This window comes from Metopolophium dirhodum, chromosome 1 (genome assembly GCF_019925205.1).
Source record: "Metopolophium dirhodum isolate CAU chromosome 1, ASM1992520v1, whole genome shotgun sequence".
Taxonomy (NCBI): domain Eukaryota; kingdom Metazoa; phylum Arthropoda; class Insecta; order Hemiptera; family Aphididae; genus Metopolophium; species Metopolophium dirhodum.
The window spans coordinates 14,915,186-14,942,264 of record NC_083560.1 but is presented as its reverse complement, the minus strand read 5'-3'; the positions used below and the strand labels follow the sequence as shown (position 1 = coordinate 14,942,264).

At 38.1% G+C, this 27,079-nt stretch overlaps 2 protein-coding genes and 1 pseudogene across 2 annotated transcripts; 1 reads left to right on the top strand and 2 right to left on the bottom strand.

Moving 5' to 3' along the window:
• Positions 1–237: 237 nt before the first annotated feature.
• LOC132933149 (uncharacterized) lies at positions 238–1,435 on the bottom strand. The gene is made up of 3 exons (XM_060999472.1): positions 1,141–1,435; positions 848–1,013; positions 238–751 (listed from the first exon to the last, which is right to left on the bottom strand). Exons 1-3 carry the CDS (start codon positions 1,433–1,435, stop codon positions 238–240), a joined length of 975 nt encoding a protein of 324 aa, XP_060855455.1.
• Positions 1,436–10,194: 8,759 nt separating this feature from the next.
• LOC132933132 (uncharacterized) lies at positions 10,195–21,148 on the top strand. The gene is made up of 7 exons (XM_060999453.1): positions 10,195–10,239; positions 12,054–12,162; positions 17,679–18,610; positions 18,672–18,676; positions 18,769–19,103; positions 19,228–19,843; positions 21,127–21,148. Exons 1-7 carry the CDS (start codon positions 10,195–10,197, stop codon positions 21,146–21,148), a joined length of 2,064 nt encoding a protein of 687 aa, XP_060855436.1.
• A 90-nt stretch (positions 21,149–21,238) lies between these two features.
• On the bottom strand, positions 21,239–25,803 carry LOC132933125 (E3 ubiquitin-protein ligase Topors-like; annotated as a pseudogene).
• Between the last annotated feature and the right edge of the window lie 1,276 nt (positions 25,804–27,079).

Here is a 27,079-nt window from a genome sequence, read left to right as displayed (position 1 = left end):
TAACAACATTAAAGATAGTAAAACATTAATTCGTTTACTTACAGGATTAGTTACCTATCGGCTATCAATAAGTTTATTGGAATAATAATATAAATCTAATTAAATAAATACTAATTATTTAATTATTTGTATATGTAATACTTTACAGCAGTTAAAATAACTTACGATGAAAACATAAAATTATTGTAAATGTAAATTATGTAAATTAACATAAATTAAAATTAAAAATTAAACGCATTAAACTATTAATGGATATTTTCGATTCTTAAGATTAGCAAACATATCGACAGCTTCTTCCAAGTTAACATGACTTGCATACTCTCCTTCAACATTAATTACCATTAAATCACATAATCTTTCATCCCCAGTTGTACTTCTTAAGAATGATTTAACGCGTTTTAAAGAAGAAAAAAATCGCTCATTGGTAGCTGTAGTGACAGGCAAAGTTAATAAAATAGTCAAAATTTTTAGTGTTTCATTAAATGCGCTTGGAAGTTCCGATAGAGTTTTAAGTATAAAATAAATATCTGGTTTTAGTATGTTTTTACTTTCAATGAGGGATTTAGCTGTAAAAAATTCAGAAACTATAGATATAGAATTAAATTGAAAATATTTATAATGGTTGATGAAATTTTGAAGTTTTGTAGATTTTGAATTGAAATAATCTTCACTAGAAGGAAAAAAAATTTCAGAAATCATTAAAATTTCACAAGTTTCCTCAGAAAATCTGTTATTCATTTCTATGGTACATCTGAAAAATAAACAATAATAAATATTTATACTATTTTTATAGTACTCAATTATATTATTTAAACTACATCGTATTTAACATTAAACTCTTAAATACCTGTCATTTACTGTATATAATACTTCAATTTTTATAGAAGTTTTATTTGATGAATTTGTATGGCTTGTTGTAGTTGTAACATAATATTCATTCAAATTTTTATTGAAATGTTTTATTCTTTGAGGTCTTAGTTCTTCAGATGGCCCTTCTATTCCATTTTTAAGGCCTTGTCATAGGCCACTTTTTCAATAGTTATCCAAACATCATCAGAGCGCATTCTCAATAAATTTGTCTTTGTACTTTAATTAAATTAATTGCTACTGGAAGTAATAATGAAGAATTTTGTAACTCACAAGATGTACAATGTATAACTTCTAAGATTTTTTCCATAGTACAAAGAATTAAAATAAAATTGAAAGATGAAATTTCTCTTAAAAGGCCTGTTGACAACATTCGAGATTTTTCATCACCATCATTTTGAAGAATATTCAGTACTTCACGTATTTCAGTATAACGAAGGTTAATTTTTTTCAGAGAGTTGTACCAGTATGACCAACGCGTATCAACTAAACGTTCCAAGTGAATAACATCTAATTTTTTTTTTTTTTGAACTTCCAAAAATAATTCATACTTTGTTTGCCCATTCATCAACAGTTTGTATAGACTTTGAACGACATTGAAAAAATTAGTTATAATTGAAAGACTGCTAAAGGTACGTTTTCCTAGGAGCCCGTTTTTTGCGCCGCAGAAACCGATCACGTCGACGTGATAGCTGTATCACGTCGGCGTGAGCGTAAAACGTATTACGCGGCGTAAAAGTGTTTTCCTATAAAATATAGTGGTGGCGCGTTGAACAATTCAGTTGACTACTGGAAGTGTGATCAGTGTGTAGTGTATTTGTAATAATTTATTAAGTAAATACAATATTACTAGTACAGTATTATTATTAATTATTATTATATTATTATAATTATTAATTAATAATTTTGCAATTGCAATGAATCGTCGTGAAAGAAAGAAAAAACTAATTGCACAGCTTATTCTTCGACATTTAACAATCGATGACGAAGATGAAGAATATATGCTCCATGAACATTGGAATTTAAGAAAGAAAGTCAGTGACATTTATAATAAACGAGAAAACGAGGGTATTTTCAAAATGTTGATAAATAACCACCTTGTCGATGAAGAGCAACGGTTTAAAAGTTATTTCCGAGTAACTCGTGAGATGGTTGCCTACATTATTTGAACCTTGTAGAAAGGGATTTGACAACTGCCTCATACAACAGAGTAAAAACACCTATAACTGCTGCGGAAAAATTGGCTCTTACTCTTAGGTAAGTGATCTATGAAAAGTGATAATTCATTTTATTTAAATAATCTTTAAAATTATTTATTAAATCATCTTACTCTCCATATAAAAAAATCATTAAGGTATATGAGGTTATATATGCATATACATGTAGCTTATCATTAAATTATTATAAATAATGTTAAAAATGAAAATTATAATAAAAAATCATTAAGGTATTAAGGTATTAAGGTTTTCTATTAATAGGTTAATAGTTAATAAGTTAATGGTTAATAGGTTATTTATAGTTTCATTTTTTACCAACAACCCCATTTTCGACTTATTAAAAATGCCTGCATCGCCCTCCTTTCCATACGAACCAACATCAATAACTACAAACTTGCAATTAGCATCGATCATTGCAAGAAGTACAATAGAAAAAAATCCTTTGAAGTTGAAATACAAACTTCCCGACTTAGAAGGTGCCACTATTCTCACATGTTTGCCGTAAATGGCTGCAACACAATTAGGGAAATCCCTACGTTTCTTAAATTCTTCAGCCTTTTGGTTCCAGTTTATCTGGTCTGGTGAAGGTAGAAAAATAGGTACAAGTTGTTTTTGTATCGCAGCCAAAACCTTGGGTACAAATGTGCTTATAGCAGAAGGAGAGATGCGGTAACCAAATGCCAGCGATCTAAAGGATTCTCCTGTGGCTAGAAATCTGAAACGAATAGTTATATGTATATGAATTCGTCAGCACCATTTTACAGAATGTACATTTGCTATTTTTTGAATTTTGTTATACACGTTATTTTGCGGATTAATTTTCGGTTTTTGTGGATTACTAGTTTTTTTCACAAAATAATGTATATAACAAATATAATGAGTATTATGTACATTGTACATTAGAGTGGTCCTTATAATGGCCAATATGAAAAAAAAAATTATATAAAAAAAGAATAGAAAACTAGGTGTATATGTATCTTTGTGTTTCATTGCTATAGGAACTGAGTGCAAGAAGCGATGGAAAAGTGTGCGTGATCATTATAGGAGAGAAAAAAGGAAGGGAAAGGAACAGGAAAAGCTGCTAAAAAAAAGAGAGCTGTTTACTGGGATTGCTTGAGATTTTTAGATGTAGTGGAAGATGAAAGAGACAGTTTTTCAAACATATCCGAGCATGAAGTGACTGGCGTTGGCGATGAAGAAGATAAAGTAGTGGAAGAATGTGTTTCAACCGAGAAAGAGTCAGACCAATCAACTCTTCCTATAACTTCTGTACACACTCCTACTGAACATACTCAGATGTCAAGTGGTCTAAAGACTTCCTCTGATGATTTTAAAATACCAAAATCAAATAAAAGGAAAGAAAATGCTTTTATTAATAAATACTTAAAAGAAAAAAAGGAAGATAGGGATCATTTTAAAAAGTGCTTAGAAGAGCTTACAACACCAGAACCAGAAGAAGACGCAACAGACATGTTTTTCAAAACTGTAGCTGCTACTGTGAAAAAATTTCGCCCAGACCTCGCCACTAAGACAAAAGCAAAAATTTTTCAAATCACAGCAGAAATGGAACTTTTGAACCAGCAGTCACTAAATACCGGATTCACTAACATTATTCACGGTGATATTGAAAACCACTGTGTGACGGGGAGTATAAGACCATTCCCCCGGGGGTTTTTACACCTTTAGCCATGCTTCCCGAGGGCGGCTACTTCACGCCTTTGTGACGCGGACGCATGCCTCCGACAGGTTAAGTTCAGGGCGCCCTGGCGCCAGGCTGACGTTCCCCTGTCGGCTACTCTCGTTCGAGGTAGATGGTTGAGTCTCGCTGTTCCGCGTCGGCGAGCGCTGGATTCGACCCAGTCAAATTCCTCCCCTTCTACTAAGGCGCTACTCCCACAGTCTTCGCGAGGCCATCCACATAAGTCGCGAACGCGCGGCCGGTGAGCGCGAGCACGCGAGGTACCCGCGCGCATCGGCCGGACGCACGCCACAAAGCTCACTGGGTACTGATACCGTTCGGGCGTTAGCAAAGTCGGGTTGTCAGTAGGGCTCCCCCAGTGCCCGCGAAATGAGATTTAAGGATCCGTTATCCAGAGTACTCACAACGACTCTTTTCCCACTAGCGTCAACATCGGGACAGTTGTTTAAGCTGCCGCGATGCGACCTTTTATGAGTGGTACGGTTTTCTTTTTGCCGGGTGCCGTGTCCGTACCGAAAGCTCGGGTTTGGGTGCCTGACGGCGGGTGTCCCCCGGCCGGACTTCCACCTTGCACGTGTTCATTCACGAGTTGGCCGGGCCCGTGAACTCTCGGCCGGAGTTTGGGCGGGGAACGTGCCGGCGTGTGGCTGGAGGTCCGCGAACAGGAAAAATTCGAGGTGCCTGCCCGCGGTTGCTTTGGTCCAGCCCTTCCGTCACGTCTTCCCGCTTAATTGTTTTCCGCCGGTGTGTCGCAACATTTTTCCACGCCGTTTTTAGCGCTGATATGTCACTCGGACGGGTGAGCCCCGTGCGGAGTAGAGAGGTATCCCTCTTCCCTCTGGCCACCGGGTACTGTATCTCCAGAGGCCCCGTGTCGGAATCTTACTTTAAGCCGAACCACGTCTAACGGGCACGTCCTTCCTCAGAGCGGCTCAGCGTTGCGTGTGCAAACTGTTTCACCGCCTGGAACAAGACCTCGGATCTGGTCATGAACTCGGGCTCACACGGCCAGTCCGCACCGGCCGCTCGCACCGTGAGCTCGAGTTTGTTTCTTTCCTGGTCAGCTAGTGGGCATTCGTACAGCAGATGCTCGGCGGTCTGGTTCGGTGACCCGCATCCGCAAGCTGCGTCGCCTTTTAGGTTGAACATGTGGAGTTTCGCGTTAAAGTCCCCGTGACCCGTCATCAGTTGCGATGTGTAATAGTCCATGACGCACCAGGTGCGCTCCAACCGATGACGGATGTTTGGGAACCAGGCGTAAGTCCACCTTCCCTTGTCTACAGCGACCCATCTCTGCTGCCAGAGGTCGATGGTTTCGCTTGTATAATGTGACAGATTTCTACCGGCCTCTACGGCTGTCATTGCGCCTTTCCTTACGAGGATCTTGTCCTTCTCGGCCTTGGCCATCTCTTTTAGCTTCAAGTCCAGGGGGGGTGTCCCCGCTAGTACTTGCAGCGCCACCGTCGACGTCGTTTTATATGCACCTGTTATCGCCCGCAGCGGTAGTCTCTGGGCTGAGTTCGCTCTGCCCCGATGGTGTGCCTGGGACATGCAGTCCAAGGCCCACGTCGAGGCCGCGTAGCTCATTTGCGGTATGAATACTGATTTATAGATTTGGAGCGGCGCTCCAGATCTCAGTCCCCAGTTGGTCTTAGCGACTCCGTGCAGGCGACCAAACAGTGCCTTCGTGTTTTTCGTTTTCTCCGTCAGGTGGGCGCTGAATTTTCGGCCCTTGTCAAACGTTATACCGAGGTATTTCGCCGTCTCGGTCGGCTTTATTCTATCGTTGCCGAGACGGATGACCAGTGGCTTGGAGAGTGAACCTTTTATCCACAGTGTTTGTGATTTGGCTGCCGAGAAGGTAAGCTTGCGCTGATTCGCCCACAGCGATGCTCTCTCGAGAAGGGTGTTTGCCCTTGCGGTTAGTTCGGCCCTGTTTTTGCCCGAGATTAGCAGTGCAAGATCATCTGCGTACGCGACTAGTTCAGTACCTATGGGCAGCACCTCTAACAGAAGTGGATTCACAGCGTATTTCCACAAGTCAAGGCCGTACTCGCTGCCCTGCGGGCACCCCTTGGTGAGGGTTTTCCTTATGACTTGGTCGCCAATTTCCATTTCAGTTTGGCGACCGTCGAGGTAACTCTTAGTGAGCTCTACGAGGCCGTCTCTGCAGCCTGCGGCCTTCATGTCCATTACCAGTTGCGGCCACCAGAGGCAGTCGAACGCGCCCGAGATGTCCAGGAAGATTGCATGGACGTACTTTTCCGTTCTTGCCTTAGACCAGTCGAGTACGTGTTGGATAGCATCGACAGTCGAGAGGTTCCTAGTGAATCCGAACTGTCTTTTCGACATGTGCGAATCTGTGTCGCGCCGGATTCTCTCCACTATGACGTGTTCTAGCGCCTTAGAGAGTACTAGGAGGAGGCTTATGGGACGGTAAGACTTGGCTTCGGAAGGGTCCTTGCCCGGTGCCTTTCTGATCACGACCAGCTTGGCCGTCTTCCATGTGCTCGGGAACCTCTTTGCTCGTAGGCAATTATTAAATGCGTGTGTAATGTTCCCCGCGAGCACTGGCCAGGCTTGTCGCAGGATTTTAGCCGTTATACCGTCCAAGCCTGGAGACTTTCTTGGTGCCATCCGCCATATGGCCCTTTTAACCTCCTCGACCTCGCAGGGTTCGATATGCCCGGGGTCCTCGGACCATTTACTGAAGAAGCCGACCCTCACTCCCGTCTCCGTCCTGGCCGCTATTTGCTCAGGACTTTCATTATCGTAGCTGTCTTCAGGGACCAGGGTTTCCATAAGTCTTTCCCCTGTTTCCCTTAGAGACGTGGTGAACGTGCCGTCGCTTTTGCGAACGGCTGTTGGAAGGTTCTCCGAGGGTCTAGCGCCGCCAGTTTTCAGCCATTTGAAGACGGGGCCCCAGGGTTCTCTGTTCCCCGTTTCCGTTACGAACTCACGCCAGGCCCTTCGCCTGGCTTGGAAACAATGTTTCTTGTGGGCCGCCTTCAGCTTTCTAAACTTGGCGCGCGTAGCCCGACGCACCAATGCGCTGGTAGCGTTCCTGAGTCTCGCCTTCCAACGGCCGAGAGTGGTCAGTTCTCGACCCAGTGTGTCGTTCCACCACGGAGGGGGTCTGTGCCTACTTTCCTTCGTTTTTCTCATGTGCTTATCGCACGCTTCCCTCAGTACGTCCGAAAGCGCTATAGTACAACTTTCGACGTCCGGGCATTTGAGGTCCCTTATCCTCGCATCTCTCAGGTCTCCTAAGGTCTTACAGAATCTGGGCCAGTTCGTCTGGCTGTAGTTATAGCGTCGGGCGTTCTCCTCTGGACAGACGTGCGCGTTTTTCCGCGTGATGATGTCGAAACGGATTAGGGCGTGGTCGCTCGACGTTAGGTCGTGAGTGGCGGACCAGTTCGCGACTCTGACGTTGTTTGACGACAGAGTCACGTCCAGGCACGCCGACCCGCGGTTCCTGAACGTCGGCACGCCCGGCCGGTTGTGAACTCTTAGGTTCCTTTGGCTTATAAAGTCTACCACTATGTCACCTCGCTTGTCAGGCCTGTCGTCGTGCCAAACCGTGGACCTCGCGTTCACGTCGGCCCCCACAAGTATGCCGCCGCCCAGTCCGTCCATCACAGAGTTCAGGGCGTCGACACACCTCTGGGTGGGCTCCGAGAACTGGAAGTAGGACGATATCAGTGTGAGCTGGGTACCGTCCCTTGCGATTGTGGCCACGGCATTGTGCGAGGTACTTAACTGCCTTTGGCCCAAGACACTTATGGCTTGGTTCACTATAACGACCGTGGACTTGGGTTCGCAGCCGCTAGCTATCACCTTGAAGGGGCGCCTGTCTAGCAGGTAGACCCCTTTACCATCGGTCGCGGGCTCTTGTATCAAACAGATATCTATGGTCTTGCTTACCAATAATTGTTCGATTTCATGCATTACGATCTTCGATCTAGCTGCGTTTATCTGAACTACTTTAATTAGCATCTCGTCTTCCCTTAGGGCCGCAAGCCTGCCACTGTCCGCGTTGATTATGCAGTCAACTGACATAGCCGTTCCTTGCGTTTCACCGTTCTCAGTTCGAGCTAGCCGATCTTCGGGGCTGTCTATCAAATTATCGCGTTCGAAGACCAAGCGGCCTACGCCAGGGACGACCCTTTCTTTTTGAGGTCTGACTCGCACTGGTCTTTTCCGCCCTTTCCTCCACTTGCCATTCTTTTTGCGTGGCGGTGGGGTCGGCACGGTGGCGTCGACCGGAGTGACGCCAGCGTCCCGGCTCGAGAGGGGGTTATCTGTCGACGGGCTGCTCGGCTCCACCTCGAAAGAACTAAGTCTTATACACGTCGGTGGTGGGACCCCCGCAATCCGAATTCCCACCTACCGGGTCGCAACCCGACGGGGTGTCTTTATTCTGTACCATCGTGTTTCATAAGATTAGTAGTCTGCATAAAACGGCGCGCGACCAGGTCGCCGAGTCCTCGCCATATCACCGGGCGAGTCGGTTCGGAGATGCGCCCTCCGCCGGCGTCGAGATATTGGAACGGGGGATCTCCCGAGGGAAGACGGGGGACCGTTCAGTCCCACGTCTCCACCCAGCTCCGCTACCACGCGGAGCTCGTCGGACGCGGTCTCGATGCCGCGTCCCTCTTTCGCCCGTCCAAGGTTCCGTACCACCGAGGACGAGCTGATCACGTGGGCGCCCAAGGGTACGGCCTTTTGCGGACGCCCACCCGCCTTCCGTTCTTACTCCGAGACCTTTCGCTAGCCTAGTATTCGCTACTAAGCCTAGCTGGGTAACGCCGCTTTTAGAAGGTGAGAGCGGTGTGGAATCTTCCGGAGGTCATGGGCAACCCCGACTCGTTTGTCGGGCACATGCCCCTGTGTGGCCTGCCCCGGAAAATACCACAGTTATAGTCCCTGGGACTTAGAGCCTGTAGGCTTGCTCCGTTAAGATCCTGTGTCACCGGCCCCGGTCCGCGCCAGATTGACCGGCAAGTAGTAAACGTGGTCCGTCTTAGCGCGGGCGTGGACGGCACCCAGCGCATCTTCGGACTGCCCCGGCCGGTCCGCCGTAGGAGCGCCGTCGGTTCACCGAGGTGAGCCCGTGACGGCGCTCCCCGTGCTTACGGTCGGGTAGGTCCTCCGATGGATCTCCTCGTGCGTTCCCGTCGTCCGTGCGCGGCCGAGCCGGCCGCCCCCGACACGCGGCCCGAGACCCAGACCCGGCCGACCCCGGGGACCGTACCACCGCGGTAACTGTATCGGTTTTTCGCAGCGGCTCGCGCCGTGGGTGTTACCGCAATGGGAGTCCCCGGTGCTCCGAGCAGGGCCCCAGTCCGCGCCCCAAGACCCAGCCCGCACTCCGCCGCCCACGGAGTTTCGGGTAGCGTACGATATGTACATCGTTCAGGGTTCCGCGGGTGCGCCGTCAGTCCCGGCCGCCCGCTCTACCGTCCCAGCAGTTTCTTTAGCCGGTAAGGTTTTGCTGACGGCCAGTCCCGCCGGCGCCGCACCGCATCCTCCGCGCGATGCTAAGATGCCTTCTGCCCGCCCGCCGCAAATGTGGATTACGGCGGGCTTCCTTACGGTCTCAGTCTTACGACGGCAAATAGTGGTTTGACAACGAACTAGGTTCGCGGGTCCTCGGGGGACCAGTTGCGTTCAACGCTAGCTCAGGCAATCGACGCCAACCACGCGATATTTTCTCCTCGGGGTAACAGTCTTCCCGTGCTCGACCTACAGTCGTTCGGTGAGCTTGCGGATTCTATCGGATGGATGTAGCGGACCGCCTCCGAGTTCGCTTATCGGCCGGCCGGTTGCCGGTGCTATTGTAATCAGAGTGCGGCCGGTTCCTCGGCCGCATCTCCGACTTAGCCCGCATCAGCGGCCTTATTTGCTACCAGTTGCGCGCTGAGACAGCGTGGGGCCGTCTTCGTCGGGCGGGTCCACCATTCCACGCCCGCCTTCGACAGCTCCGTTCATGCGTTCGTCGGACGCCCTTCCCAAGACATTCGTCGCAGGCTTACCCTGCTCGTGTTACTCGGGCCGGTCATCCGTGAGTGGTCCGACCGCGCCGCGTCGTGTCGACCCGCGGTTCCGGTGTTTGAATACCTTGTCGATCCGCTGTCGGGGCGAGGCGCAGTGGTGTCCGCTCCGCGTGGGTGACCCTGCGGGCTGGTGTATGCTCGGCTAGCTCGTTGTCCGAAGGCCTCGTACGATTTCCACGTTCGCCGCCACCGAATAATCGGATAGAGAGCGGACAAAGATGTTGTTAATGTTTAATCGCGGCTCCCGAGACGACGCCCGAGGGCGATCGTAACGGGGGGCCCGGAGGTCTCTGGAACTATGCCATCAGCGCGCTGACATTATCGTACCCTTGTCCGCTCGTATCGGCGCGACATGTTCCTAAGATCTTTACGAATGTACCCGGTCTTAAAGGACTATGTGAGCTAGAGTTTCGAGCAGCCCAGTGCGCTGCGAGTCACTCACGCGCCGGATTCTCACCGGGTCGCCCCAGGCTACCGCGATCGGAGCAAGTCCTACCGCGAGAGCCCCGGGGTGGTCAAGTATTTGCTACAGTGGCCGTGCACCTCCTGGGCCCCGCATGGGGACCCCGGGGCCTGGCGATAGTGGTTTGACGACGAACCGAGTTCGCGGGTCCACGGGGGACCAGTTGCGTTCAACGCTAGCTCGGGCAATCAACGCCAACCACGCGATATTTTCTCCTCGGGGTAACAGTCTTCCCGTACTCGGCCTAAAGTCGTTCGGCGAGCTTGCGGATTCTATCGGATGGATGTAGCGGACCGCCTCCGAGTTCGCTTATCGGCCAGCCGGTTGCCGGTGCTATTGTGGTCGGAGTACGGCCAGTTTCTCGGCCGCATCTCCGGCTTAGCCCGCATCAGCCGCCTTGTTTGCTACCTGTTATGCGCTGAGCCAGCGTGGGGCCGTTTTCGTCATTCACGGTGATAGTGAAAATTCCTACCACTCATCTGCAGCATCATCTACATGCACTACACCATATACTTTTACCCCTGCGGACACTGACTCGGAAACTTCCAATTTTTCCAGTCACATAATTAGTGATGCTATGAAGGGAATTTTAGATGATGAAGATTTGTAATACTTTCAATATTTTATAAAATTAATAATATTTTAATTTTTATTATAATTTTCATTTTTAACATTATTTATAATAATTTAATGATAAGCTACATTTATATGCATATATAACCTAAATATCTTAATGATTTTTTATTATAATTTTCATTTTTAACATTATTTATAATAATTTAATGATAAGCTACATTTATATGCATATATAACCTTAATATCTTAATGATTTTTTATTATAATTTTCATTTTTAACATTATTTATAATAATTTAATGATAAGCTACATTTATATGCATATATAACCTCATATACATTAATGATTTTTTTATATGGAGAGTAAGATCGTCGTCAAACACACTGCCACAAATCAAACATTCTAGTTTAATTCTTTTTCTTTTTTTTAAAGAAACATCACTCATTTTAATTACTAAGTAATAAACCACAATCACGTTTGAGTTATGAGCACAATATGCAAATATATCAAATAAACAAACACGTTACGTCGTTACACCGTCCAAAACATAAGCAATTTTTGACTATCATCAATTGAACACATATTATTATTCTAAATTGTATAATAATTAATAACAATAATAAAAGTAATAATACTAGTAGTACTGATTAGTGGTTAGATGTCATCATAGATTATGGAAGTCGGCAATTGGCGTTCGATTTTATCTACACTAACAATTTGTTGTAAATCCATGATATCTATTTTTAGAATTTTTCTTGTTTTGCGCATTAGCGATTATCATAAACCGAGGAGCCAGTGTTTCCCAACATTTTAATAAACCATAAACCATTTAGATTATCTGATTTCTCAATACAAAATAGTAAATACAAATTTAGTATTTACAGATTTTAGCATTTGATCACCGGACAAAGAATTGCCGACTTTTTAAAAATTCTTAGAGTAGGGCATTTGCCATAGTCTGCCCCCCCCCCAAATGACGCCCCTGCTTTATACGCACTTTATACGTACCAATATTTGTCGGAAATGTTCTGTTTTTTTTCTCTTCATTTTTTTTTTTTATTATTGTTGCTCTGAATGTTCTGAATGTTCTTTGAAACCCTTGATATTTGCACTTAGTAAAAATGTTGGCTAACGCCTTAACCACACTATGTTATTAATACAAATTTCACTAGTCGAACGTGGTAGTGTATACTGTAACGTATCCCACCGCTGCCACCAAAAATGTTGATGTTTTTATTAGAGAATTGAATAAGATGGATGAATATGTTATTGGTTTTATGGGTAAATTTTTTAGGATAGTATACAATACTATAGGCATGATATATTATTGTGATCGTTTCGACTTCGGCTACATTAGGCAACATAAAGACTAGATAAATATTAGCACATAGAAATTCGGCTAAATAAATCAAAGTCATATATCCTTTAGAAAACCTATGGGAATATAACGAGAGGGTAATGCGATATTGAAACCGCATTTCAATAGGTCCTACAACTTCGCTTGTATCATAAATGTACGAATATAATATTTAGATATTGTTATGAAATATACATATATATTTATATATATATATTTAATGCATAGTATCTAAATAGTGACGGATGGCGTATAACATATATTGCAAACACGATAACAGGTCACGATTCTTAGAATAACCAGGCGTGGGAATGACATACATTTCACCAGCCCCCCCCAAATATAATTTTTGACATCTTTTTTTTGCTAAACATTAGTGTGCCATTAGTGTGAATTTGTGTGACTATTTTCAGAATTTGTGCGATACTGGTTTAACCCGTAAATTCAAAAATATATATGGGGGGCTGTAGAAATGTTCCCCAGGCCCCCCCCTCATAGAAAAAATTACAATTTTCAAAATTTTCTTTTGCCAAACATTAGTGCGTCATTTAGTGTGACTTTGTGCGACAACAACCAGAATTCGTGCTACACCCATTATACTCGGAAAAATCGTTTTTCCATTTTGAGCATTTCCCCAGCCCCCCTCATGGAAAAAATTACAATTTTCAAAATTTTCTTTTGCCAAACATTAGTGCGTCATTAGTGTAAATTTGTGCGACAACAACCAGAATTCGTGCGACACCGGTTGTACTCGGAAAATTTTGAGCATTTCCCCAGCCCCCCCCCCCCACATTATGGAAAAAAATTACAATTTGCAAATTTTTCTTTTGCCACCATAAATTTTTGCGCTGTCTTCCAGGTAAGTCGAAATATTAAATTTTAACATTGGATCTAAATCAAAAATGTTCATATTCAGTCATCACCAATATTACTTAATGTATTCAGATATAAAATAAAACCTTTTATATATTGCATGCTTGTTTAGAAAATACTATCACATTATTGTACTTTCAGTATAATTTTAAATACGATTTTTTAAATTTTTTTTTTTTAACAAATCGTTGTGGTAGGTCTTATTAAATTTAAATATGTAAATGTACAAACTATAGACAACACAATATTATATCAATGAATCAAAATAAGGTTTCTAAAATTATGTACCTATGTAATTATTCTTTCTAATTTAAGCTAAATTAATTTTGCTATTTACAATTAAAATAATGAATTCATAAATACTTTCTTGATACTTAGTAAAAATAATTATATGGGCCTGTGCCAGAGTAAGGTAATGTGTGCCCGATCCACTGGGACCTCTTATATTGGTTATGCGCGCCTTGCTCTCAACATTGTTTTTCCGATATAAATCTAAGAACATCAATGCTTGGCCTGGTATGCATTATTTTGTTTGTAGGTTTATTCAACCTGGATTCGTCTAATATTTTCGCACGACACATAGGTAATTATAGTGTTATATTAAAGCTGTAAGGATTGGTTTTGTGTAGGTATTTGAATTTATTAAACATAATATTAGCGTAATATTTGTATTCTCTATATTTTTCCTTTTTATATGATAACAAATTTTTATTATTGATAATATTTGACACAACTTTAATTTAAATTGTATAAACTAAGAACTCACAGGGTACCGTTTTTGATTCATTTATTGGAATAGGTGTTTTTGTTTAAATCGTCAAATAACTGCCAATTTTTATTTCCTCTTTTGTCATATGTGTGGTAGTGTCCTATCGAATTTCAATAGGTCCTACAACTTCGCTTGTATCATAAATGTACGAATATAATATTTAGATATTGTTATGAAATATACATATATATTTATATATATATATTTAATGCATAGTATCTAAATAGTGACGGATGGCGTATAACATATATTGCAAACACGATAACAGGTCACGATTCTTAGAATAACCAGGCGTGGGAATGACATACATTTTACCAGCCCCCCCCAAATATAATTTTTGACATCTTTTTTTTGCTAAACATTAGTGTGCCATTAGTGTGAATTTGTGTGACTATTTTCAGAATTTGTGCGATACTGGTTTAACCGTAAATTCAAAAATATATGAGGGGGGCTGGGGAAATGCTCAAAATGGAAAAAACGATTTTTCCGAGTATAACGGGTGTAGCACGAATTCTGGTTGTAGTCGCACGAATTCACACTAATGACGCACTGATGTTCGGCAAAAGAAAATTTTGAAAATTGTAATTTTTTCTATGAGGGGGGCTGGGGAAATGCTCAAAATGGAAAAAACGATTTTTCCGAGTATAACGGGTGTCGCACGAATTCTGGTTGTTGTCGCACAAATTCACACTAATGACGCACTAATGTTTGGCAAAAGAAAATTTTGAAAATTGTAATTTTTTCTATGAGGGGGGGCTGGGGAACATTTCTACAGCCCCACATATATAATTTTGAATTTACGATTAAACCAGTATCGCACAAATTCTGAAAATAGTCACACAAATTCACACTAATGGCACACTAATGTTTCGCAAAAAAAAAATGTCAAAAATTATATTTGGGGGGGGGGCTGGTGAAATGTACGTGTGGGAATGTATCAATAACAAATTAAACAACGTCCTGTAAAGTCCATAGATATGTCAATAGACTAGGGGGAAGAGGGAGAGCAGGAGGCCCTATAAAACCAGACCCGAAACGGCCTGTAGAATAGACGTGTTACACCATAATACAGACGAGCACCTTCACGAGAGACAACATAACAACTTTGTCAATTTGGACTTAGATAAAATACTAGAGTATTTTATGCAGAAGAAATTTAATAAACAACTTAAACTTTTCAACAAGTCTAATTATTTTGTCAAACCTACCTGAGAAATACTTACCAACGGTCTTGCTACCTGCAACTTATAAACTGAGCAGTTACCTCAATTGCTAGTTTATAACAGTATTAGTGATTAAATCGTTTGTCGTTTTTACTTAATTCCACCTACGGTGGATTAATATAATCAATTAATACAAAATCCTAACCTAACCTAACCGTACTAAAATCCGATAAACAAAAAAAACAAATTTAACCCTTTTTAAATTAATATAATATCTTCTTCCCAAAGGTCTAATCTACACAAAAAAAAATTCATATCTATATATGCCTATATATATATATATATATATATATATAATATATATTGTCGAAACATAATAATACAAATCACTAAACATGCCGCATTGAAATTATTATTTTAATATGCAACAATAAACTAAATTAACTTTGTTTTTTAACTTTTCAAGAACTTTATACTTATTTTTATTAACAAAAGTGGTATTACAACCTTCAGCAGACTGTCAGGTATAACAGTAAAAAATTTCAGTCAAATTGGTCCAGTAGTTTTTTTCGGTTAGCGCGGTCGTAGAAAATCCCTTACAATTTTATATAGTAGTATAGATTTTATTTGGGAGGGATGGGCCTTTGAAAAAATACGGCCGCGGCCTTTGCTTTTTTAAGTTAATTACGGTGGTGTCGATCATTAGCTAGGCCATGATCGATGAAGTATTAAAGATAACTCAAGCTTATGTTCTCGACGACAGCTATTAAAATCAAAGATAATGATTAATGATTATTAATGATTGTATAGCTAAATCTTAATTCATGGTATTTATATTTTATACTTTGTAAGAATCTGGTAGTTTTCACAATACCAAAGACTACCCACGACCAAAGGGTTCCCCTTTGGTCGTGACCTATGAGCTGCAACGCGCGATGACTTGAGGGCCAAGTCGCTAAAGCTCATAAGCTTTGTACACGCAACGACAATTGAATGTCAAGGATTTATATTAAAGGGGAAAAAAGGTTACGCTAAATAATAAATAAAAGTGGAGTTTAAGGTAATCGTGAGGTTTTATTTTACATGATAATAATGAGAATAATAGTTTGGCATTAAAATTGAATAATAATGTATGGTTTGGCACATTTTTCCCGGCCCACTGGAGGCCACACACCATATCACTCATGGTGTGTCCTTACAGGATTACCGGGAAAAATGGGTGTGCGGGCTTGTTACGGCCGGGAGCACGTGTTGAGGGGAACAAAAAAAAAATATGCGGTCCCGCGCCTTGCGACGCCTAACAAAATCGTACATTTCAGGGGGGATAGAGGAGAGAACTTAATCATAATACGACAGACGAGTGTAGTTGACTAACGTCGACCAGCATCAGCATTGCCCGTCCTTCGGGCCCTTGTGGGTGAACTTAGCAAATCATGATGGAGTGACGTGGGTGTCCAAAAAAGTTTCCTCAACCACAATTGTGAAATGGCAAAACGCCGGAACCATGAAGCGTTGTGTTTGTGACGCACAAGGAAATGTCTAGTTCTATTAAGAACGTGTTGACGGTGGAGCGTGGATCCGTGAAGACGGTGGAAAAAAAACGTCGACCAGTCATGCGGAGCCGTTGAAAACGTATTGTGTTGAGTCTGGAAGTTAGCTGTCGGCCGGCGTCGAAACTTGGTGGTCGGTATGTAGTGGGAGTTGGTCAGTGCCGTACTTTGGTGGGAATTATACAATAATTGGCCTTTTGGGGACAGGTTTCTCCAATGGTGTCGTGCCGCCGGGCCCGACGGAGGCGCTGACGGCATCGGCGGCCGTGAGCAACGACGTTCGGACACCGAACACTACAGGTTGTGAGGGTCGGGGGACAATGGTTACATAATACCGCGATCATTTACGCATTACCACGCGATATTATTTGTTATAAACGACTATTGCGTGAGAGTGGGTACGCACAACCGTGGACTTTTTCTACAAAGGTACGCTCGGGGACTGTTTCTATTGAAATAATGTGCCAAAAAATGCTGTGATGTTACAACTTATAATATGATAATTAATGAGTATTTCGTGTTTATGTGTATTAAATATTAATGTATATTATTATAAAATTAATATATGCATATGAGCATACCTAGTCTATACTATATATAAAATTGTAAGGGTTTTTCTTCGACCGCGCTAACCGAGAAAACTACTGGACCGATTTGGCTGAAATTTTTTTTGGCTGAAACCCGAAACTCTGCTGAAGGTTATAGTACCACTTTTGTCAGTAAAAAAGTTCATAAAAGTTCATAAAAAATTAAAAACAATTGTACCTATATTGTGCGTTACGTATTTTGACCGTTTTATTTTTGTATTTAGCATAATAATATGTAACTATGACAATATTTAAAACATAATAATTATTAATCATATTTTTTTACCGCAACTAGGATTTTTACATATTTTGATATTTAACCTGTTTTGATCCCGACCGCAACTCGGATTTTTTTTTTACTACCTGTTATAATCTCTGTTGTACCGTATTGTCCAGTGCTATACTATATACTATCTAGGTGCTTTAATGTGCATATTAACGTAGAATACTGTCATTCGGTTAAAGCGATAAAATACATATGTAAATATATTAATAAAGGATCAGATAGAGCTACTTTTTCTGTTAATCGTAAAAACGATGCGATTACAAATTATTTGAATGGTCGATATATATGTACTTCTGAAGCGTTTTGGAGAATTTTCAATTTTGAAATCCATGATAGAGATCCGACAGTTCAGCACTTGGCTGTTCATCTAGAAAATGGACAGCGTGTTTTCTTTAATGCTAATAATCTTCATCAAGTTATTGAAAATCCAAGAAAAACGACACTAACTGCATTTTTTGAACTGTGTTCACATGATAATTTTGCGAAAACACTGTTCTATCATGAAGTTCCTTCTTATTACACCTGGGATAATAGCAGAGGCTGGTTAAAGAGAAGACGGGGAAAAGATGTTCCAGGTTGGCCAGGAATAAAAATGGACACTGCCATTGGTAGAATTTACACGATTCACCCAAATCAAAGTGAGTGCTTCCATTTAAGATTGTTACTAAATTATGTACAAGGTCCTACTTCATTTGAAAGCTTGAAGGCCTTTGATGGAGTCATTCACGCGACTTTTAAAGCTACCTGTTTTGCTCTTGGGCTTTTAGAAAATGACGAACAATGGAAAAATACTCTAGCGGAGGCAACTCTTTCAGAAAGTCCTTCAAAATTAAGAGAATTATTCGCAATAATCATAGTTTTCTGTCAACCGTCTGAACCTCAATCTTTGTGGGAACAGTTCAGAAATGATTTTTGTGAAGATATTCTTCATACAGAGCGCACTCGATTAAATGACTTGCAATTTACTTTTTCTGATGAAATATTTAATAGAGGTTTGATTGAAATAGAAGATAAAGTTGTTTGTCTGTCTGAAAAATATTTAACTGAATTTGGAATGAACTCACCTGTTCGAAATGAAAATGCATCTGATCCTTTTGAATTCTCAATTTTGCGTTCTTACGATAATAACCGATTACAAGAATTTGTAGAAATCAATTTACCAAAATTAGTAAATGATCAAAAATATGCTTTTAATGTTATTACAGAAAGCGTAATGAATCATCAAGGAAGAGTTTTTTTTTTAGATGCTCCGGGTGGTACAGGAAAAACATTCCTAATTAATTTGTTGTTGGCTCAAATTAGATCCTCAGGTAAAGTTGCATTAGCAGTAGCTTCATCTGGTATAGCAGCAACTCTCCTTAGTGGCGGCAGAACTGCTCACTCGACTTTCAAGTTACCGTTAAATGTATTATTTGATACAGAATACGTTTGTCCGATTCGTAAAAATGGCCCTCTTGGAAAAATTCTTCAAGAAACCTCATTCGTTGAGTGGGATGAGTGTACAATGAGTCACAGATCACATATCGAAGCAATTGATCGAACATTAAAAGATCTTAGGTGTAATAATAAGTTTATGGGTGGCATAACATTTGTTTTCGCTGGTGATTTCCGTCAAACCTTACCAGTAATCCCTAAAGGTACTCGAGCTGATGTCATTAATGCTTGCTTAAAATCTTCCCCTATATGGAACTATGTTGAAAAACTTTATTTGCGAACAAACATGAGAGTTTATTTATGCGGAGGGGGACGATATTTTTCCAGCACAGTTGTTGAAAATTGGAAATGGAACTTTAGAAAATGAAAATGGTTACATTTCTGTCGATCACACGATTGGACGGGTGGTCAATAACGTGGAAGAGTTGATTTCTACAGTTTATCCTGACATTTTTAATCTGTCCAATAAATCTTATCAGTGGTTATGTGAAAGAGCTATTATCTCTCCAAGAAATGTAACAGCAGAAGAAATTAATGATATCATCCTTCTAAAATTCGATGGACACTCACGTGAATGTCTATCTATTGATACAGTTACATCAACAGATGATGCTATTCATTATCCACAAGAATTTCTTAATTCTCTTTCTCCTTCGGGATTTCCTCCTCATAAACTAAAATTAAAAATTGGTGCTCCAATTACATTATTACGTAATCTTCAACCACCGAACTTATGTAACGATACAAAATTACAAATAAAATCGTTGCGAAATAATATTATAGAAGCCGTAATTCTTACAGGGCCAGCGAAAGGAGAAATTGCATTTATTCCAAGAATTCCCATGATTCCCTCTGACTTGCCGTTTTCTTTCAAACGGCTTCAATTCCCGGTTAAAGTTTCTTTTGCGATTACCATAAACAAAGCACAAGGTCAAACATTCAAGTACGTTGGCGTAGATCTTCGTACAGAGTGCTTTTCACATGGGCAATTATACGTGGCATTTTCTCGAACTGGAGACCCGAATCATCTTATGATTTTAATTTCAACAGGAAATATAACAAAAAACATCATATACTCAGAAGTCTTATAAAATTCTTATTTTAATTGTTTTTTTTTCTTCATCAACTTCAATCAAATTCTTTATCAACCATAAATTATTTCTTTTTTATCTGTATTTATTTTTATCATTTATAACGCTAGAAAAATTTCAATCCGTTTTCATTAACCATTTTTTATATTTACTTGCCGATCACATTAAACAATAATATTTGAATAAAAAATTCTACATATCATGGTCCGAAGGCAAAATAAACAACCAATCACGGGCGAAGCTGTGACGGGTCGGCTAGTTAGATATAGTCATAGTGTATATCTGTCAACTGTTATGGACCATTATGATTAGTTACTAGATGATTAGGTATTAGGTATAGATGACTTGTAGCATTTGCATATTTTTTTTGCACAGTCACGAAAATAGCAGAGTGCAAAACAAATGAGTTTCATGCTACCACAAAGCTAGTTTTGAAATTTTATTGTGCATATAAATGCATATTTTGCTTTTTTTTTGTTTTTAGGGCAAATTTTTTCCATTTTATACTTTTAGATGCATATTTTAAATAATTCGTAGGTTTACCAATATTTTTTCTTCAACGTTTTTATTTATTTATTCATACATCCAAAATAACGTTGATATTATCGACGATATTTCTCGAGATTAGCCGATCTAATGCCACAATTTGTCGGGTTATTAATTTTTTTATAGACAGATAATATAATATTGTTCAACGCACAAAATGTTATCGATACGGGCCACGGGGGCGCCTGTCGCAGACATCTGACTTATTCATATTTCAGTAATCGCTGTGTTTCTGAACGGTCAACTAGCGTTCGCGTTCAATTTACTATTTATTATACAAAATGCCTAAAGTTAAAAGGTCTTTATTTTCACAATTAAACAATTATGTGTCTGAATTCGGTCCTCAAGTTTTGAAGAAGTATCCAGTTAAAAAAACCCATAAAATAAACCCAAATAATTCAAATAGTTAATTGTAAGTTGTTAAATAAAGTTGTAAATAACATTTTTTCATCAAAATAATAAGTACCAACAGAAAAATTCTTAATTTTTATTCAAAAATATCCACTTTAAAATGCATATTTTTTTTACTTAGGTGCATATTTTTAATGCATATTTTGTATATTTAAATGCATATTTGGTGACTTTTTAGAGCTACAAGTCCTCTGCCCTAATTGTGATTAACACCAACTGTTAGGTAGTTTAAGGGAAAACTTAAAAAAAATTATTTGTCTTGAGAATTCCTAAAAATAGGTTTTCTTGACTCAATGTGACCTAACACCCAACGATTTTTTAGGGGGTGCTAATTTTGACTTAGGGGGTGCTAAGGCCGCAAAGCACCCCTCTAGTTGCGCCAATGAGCATAAATGACAAAAAAAACAGGAGTAATTGCTCTGCTATATAGTAGGTGTTAAGCGTGCATATTCAATGTATAAACCCATTTTTAAAATTAGCATTTATTAATAAATTACAGTAGCTATACGATGAGAAACGATTCAACGGTCTTTCTAGCTATGTGTTTACAAAATTCAAATTCTTACGATTTTATAAATTTAATACGGTTTTACACTTGTTTATTGTTCATTATTCATGAAAGGTTATAAAAGCAAATGAGAATTAAATATATTTAAATAAAAAGCACAAAAAATACAATTTTTGAAGAAAAAAAATAGTTTTTTTTTATCTTACGGAATACTTGATCATCAAGATTATCAACTATCATACATTTGTTTTTATGTTATGGCATCAAATACATATATTTAAGCATATATTTTTTAATTAGAAAAATAAAATAAAATCATAAATATTGTTTATTCCTGTCTACTGGGATTGACGATTTTAATTTCTACTGTGATAACATAATGAAAATTGAATGATAAATATTACATATTTTTTTTTTTTTGATAAATTAATACTAGTTCTTACACTATATTGGTAGAATAGAACTGATCTTATATCTGTTTCTCCCAAAGATGAAGATATTCCTGGATAGGATCGATTTGCGTTGGTACTTTGATTACTGATTTCAGACCGTGAATCATTGGCGTTCTTTTTTCTTTGTTTTATTAACATCTGGAAATTTTAAGTGAGCAGTTTGAGGACGTTGTATAGAAATTATTGATTATTCATCATCTGATGAAGAGTCTAGATTGAGCCAGCCTCTTTTTACTTGAGATGAATATGATACTCGAGATAAACCACCATATTCAGACTGAGAACTAGAAGAAGAATTTAAAGTAAGTGAGAATATTTTTCCTCTCCTCAAATAAATGTTATCAATTGAAATAGATAAAAAAAATACAATTATACATCTTTATTTGTATATAAAATATAATATTAACACGATTTGATAAAAATAATTGCCTTACCTATTGTTTGGTATATTTAATAAATCTCTAGTAGATGTAGATGGTTGGTCCATAGAGGCCGAAATAGGTGGTTCGGTAGAACGGAAGGATTGACTAAGAATTTCAACATCAGAGTCATCGGTGCTAGAACTATCTTCTATTATAATTGGCCTTTGAAGTTCTTCATTATCTGAATTTTGTACAATGATTTCATCAACGGTATGGATTTGTGGTGCTTGTTCTTGATAAAATGGAGCCTAAAAATAAACTTTTATTTATATTAACAATAACTCATAATTTGTAATGTTTTGTTCATTTTACAGTCGATTCAATGTCATGAGGCTGATAAGTAGCATATTGAACATTGCGATCATAGTCCATAATATTATATGGACTATTAGCAAAGTTGTATAGTTCATGGCAAAAATGGAGTGCTCGTGTATTTAGAAGAGGCCTTAAGTTGTTGAAAAAATCTAAATGTCTTATTTCATAAGATGCAAGTGATTGCATTATCAAACTTGTTACAATCATATCAATGTTCTCAGGGAATTTCATGGGCAGACCCTCTACTCTTACAGATTCCCGTATGGCCACAACATCTCTAATTATGAATTCAAACAATCTGAGCATTTCTGTTGGATTTTCTCTGTAAGAATAAAAATATGCATTAATACAATCACAAATAAAAAAAAAATTCAAACTAATTTTTTTAATTCAACATTTCCATAAAAATTGAGGCAAAAGGTTTACCATTAAATACAACTAAAAAACTGCTGATAAACCAAATTTCTACTTATATTTTTATCTCAATATAATTCCCATCTCCCTATGTATTCTACATTTTTTCTAGAAGTTCGAACAAATTACTAAATAAATACTAATTCCAATTACTAAATATAGCTGAAAAAATTCAAAATATTAAATACTATAAGAGTTCTTTTAGAAATTATATTGTCAGTTAATACATACTAGAATTGGATTAAAATAAAGTTATTTTAGAAACACTTATAGGGGATTATAATATTTCTGTTATTATAATGATAGAATAATGATAATAGTTATTATTCAAAAGTAAAATTTTAAAATAAAATAGAAAAATAATTTTTTTAAATTTTACCGATAGAAAGCTGAAGTAAAATATCTGAAATGGCCAGCTGTATCGGGTAATGGCATAGCCCATAAATCATCAACGTACACTTGTATTCTTGTTCCTTGACCTGAAAGTTAAAGGAAATGTTAAAATAATATATAAACTAAAAGAATGTCACTAACGTGTGTGTTGTCTGCACTTTACAAACAAACAATACATCAAATTTTACGTTCACATTTTTATTGACATTTTAATTACAACGCAAGTTAAAAACTGTAAAATTTTTATAGATTTTAAAATTATCATCGCTGAATTTAAAATTAAATATCAAATATCCGATATGCCCTAGGGCCTAGATAATAATCTTATTTTTAAATTTAATAATATATCAATTTAATCGAATTTTAAAAACAATTGAATAAAATGGATTATTTAAAACGTTACATTTTGCTATGTTGTACATTTGTAGAACGGATTCGAAACATGGGAGTGGCGTTCATTTAACAAAATTATAATAAATACCATTGATTGTTATTTGTACAGAAGGACGTGGATAGTTCTGAGACGGGTAATAAAAAAATTGACCATGATTTTGGACCAATGTGCCAAGGTTATATACACTCTGCAAGGTAAACATTGTTGTCTGGTCCACATAATCAATATTCAGGAGTGAATGCATATCACTGAAAATTTTAGACAAAACATGAAAATCCATTAGTTATTTGATTATTTTTATATCTAGTAGAATACTTTTAGAAGTACATATTTGAATATACGATAGAACATTCAACTTCCTATATAAATTTCAGTCATGGGGACCGTTGGCATTTGGACAATTTAACATAATGCATTTGAGCAAATAATTTTAAAATATCACCGAGACATATTGCAGCAAAATGGAATCATTTGTGAAATTCTGTACTTTTATCAAAAATGCTAAATATATAATATTCATTTAAAATACATATTTAAAATAATACTACACATTTTTTGTCTCGAAATTTTAGTGTACAAAAAATATATTATGATACGTATTATATAATTCAAATTTCACCTGGCATGTACTTGTACACAGTTTTTTGTAATTATTCTTGGTTGACTAATAAAACTTTATGACCAATGTAATATTGTAAATACCATTTTTTTCTAGCATCGATACAGTTGTTACTTTAGACATATTCAGGTGAGATATATCCATCTTTGGCAGGGGCGTATCTACGGGGGCGGATATGGGGACAAATCGGCCCCCATGGCCCTTTAAATACAAGTGTGTAATTATATTATAATAATTACATAGTAATCTGTAAGCTAAAATTCTTGTCATCCGCCCCGTACAAAAAATACTAAATACTCCACTGATCTTTGGTAAACTATACATAATAACTAGGTTATAACAAAAATAATATAATGATTAATATAGGCTTCATTGCAAACTCTGCATGTGTTATTGTCACCCCCTGGTGTAGGTACCTATTTATATTCTGAAAGAGTAAAGGTATTTTCATATTGAGTACATTGATACATTTTTAAACAAATGTTAAATAAATAAGATGAATTGTTGATACTTAACATTCCAAATTTAATATAAAATTATGGTAAACATATTTTATATACCCAATAGTTAATAAGTGCTAGTATCTTACCTGTTATCATTTAATAATTGACTCAATGACCGCACAGATAATCTTGGTGTTGGACTAGAAAAACAAACATTGTAATAAATATTGTAAATTTAAACATCATATTATATCAATGTTATTAAATAATGTGTTTCTTACCTCGGTAATCTGTCCAGTACAGGAACAGTATGTGTTTCATGGGGGCCCAGATCATTAAATGAATGATAAATATATCTGAAATTTTTCTTACATAATGGACAAGTTGGTTCACACTAAATAATAAATATATAAAAACATAACCTAATTTATTTATTATATTACATTTTTTTCGATTTTACTAAATAAAGACTTTAGACAACAAATATGATAACATTTTTCTGATGTTCAATTTAAGTTCCTTACTTTTTCAACTATTATTGGACCTATTTATACAAATTTAAATTACCGAGAAAAAATTAAATGTTCATTAAAATCAATGGAAGTAATAATTAAAGTGAATATCTTAACAAATAAAATGTACCTAACTTTCATATTTATAATGAAAATAAAACAGTGTATTCCACAATCCATATATAACAGTAAATTTCTACTCAAGAGGTGCCAGGCATAAATTAAATTTTAGTTGTTGCACATCTAAATGTGTTATTGCGGATTAGGCCGATTTTCATAATATCAATTAATAAAGTAAAGTTTTATTAAACGTTTTTGTAAAGGTAATTCTTTAAATACCACTGCAAAAGAAAAATTGCTTGATTTACCCCGTCTATGAGCATGCCTGTGAGAAGAAAATAATATAGAACATTTACCTAATGATTGTGCTAAAGTATTAATTACGATAGTTATAATAACCTGGATGAACATTGCATATAAATTTAAATGGTCATTCTATCCAAAAGTCTCTATTACATATATATTTATTTGTAATTTAAATTAATGCAATAAAAAAAATTTAACAATATATAATGATGTTACAAGATTTAAATTTAAAAAAGTAGTTGTCGGTTATGTCATTGTAATGGATGTGTTAAATTTGAATTCAATGGTAAATATAAAATAATTGAACACATAAAAATAATTCTGAGTGGAGGCGGTGTTTCAGGCACCACACTTGTATAAATAATAAAAGTTCAATAATTATAAAACTATAATTTAAGTATCTATGTTTATAGGTATTTGAGACACACCAAAAAATTGGATCGATTTTTTAAAAAATTTAATTTGTCGTTGCGTTTTTTTTTAAATTTAAATTTTGAAAAGTTTAAGGTATTTTAAAAATGTTGACATTTTTTCTATTTCAAAACGATATAATGAACGTTATATCAGGTATAATGGAAAAATGCAACAACTTGCCCTCAGAAATATTGTCACAATTTAATTTTATAATAGGTATTCTTACTCTAAAACCAAAATTGAGCGAGTTTTACTCAGACTGCGTAAACGCGTTTTATCTACATCGTACGCGTGTAAGACGGATACAACACGTGCGGCTCTTAATAGAAACTAATGAATAGTAATAAGGTATATTAAGGTACTCGTGTAGTATGCTACCAACCTCTACTTCGTTGGTGACTGGTGTAGTATGGTACCTATCGTAAAAAGCTACCTACCTGAATTTTACGGGTGTGTTCAATTGTCGTGTTGCGTTTAAGTTACTGACCACCGTCATTATCTTTTGGTTGGTGGTTTAACATAATATTATCTGTTGCTTAATACGGCGAGATGGATAGACACAACAAAAACTAAATTAACTTAATTTCTAAAAGTAAGTGATTATGGGGATTGGTTGAAATTGACCAGTAGATAGTTACCAGTATAATTGATATTTGGCTATTATAGTATTGTATAACAGACGGACGTTATAATAATATGTCGTTTATCAAGAACTCAAGCCACAGTTGCTTTCCCATAATAAAATTAAATACAAATGTAACACACAGAAGAGTAGGAAGGTATGTCATATTCTCCTGTAAGTAGCATACTGCACGTGCACAGTTTTTTGGTACTTAGGTGGCATTTTACGGTAGGTAACATACTACATACGTGAGTACC

What these genes read in the sequence shown, in the direction of transcription:
- LOC132933132 (XM_060999453.1), top strand. Translation starts at nt 10,195, where the DNA reads ATGTTCCTAAGATCTTTACGAATGTACCCGGTCTTAAAGGACTAT. An exon ending in ACCCGGTCTTAAAGGACTAT is followed by an intron (nt 10,240 to 12,053) that starts GTGAGCTAGAGT and finishes AAATTTCACTAG; the next exon opens with TCGAACGTGGTAGTGTATAC. An exon ending in ATATGTTATTGGTTTTATGG is followed by an intron (nt 12,163 to 17,678) that starts GTAAATTTTTTA and finishes ATATTAATAAAG; the next exon opens with GATCAGATAGAGCTACTTTT.
- LOC132933149 (XM_060999472.1), bottom strand. Translation starts at nt 1,435, where the DNA reads ATGAATGGGCAAACAAAGTATGAATTATTTTTGGAAGTTCAAAAAAAA. An exon ending in AGTTATACATTGTACATCTT is followed by an intron (nt 1,014 to 1,140) that starts GTGAGTTACAAA and finishes GCCTATGACAAG; the next exon opens with GCCTTAAAAATGGAATAGAA. An exon ending in TTATATACAGTAAATGACAG is followed by an intron (nt 752 to 847) that starts GTATTTAAGAGT and finishes TTTATTTTTCAG; the next exon opens with ATGTACCATAGAAATGAATA.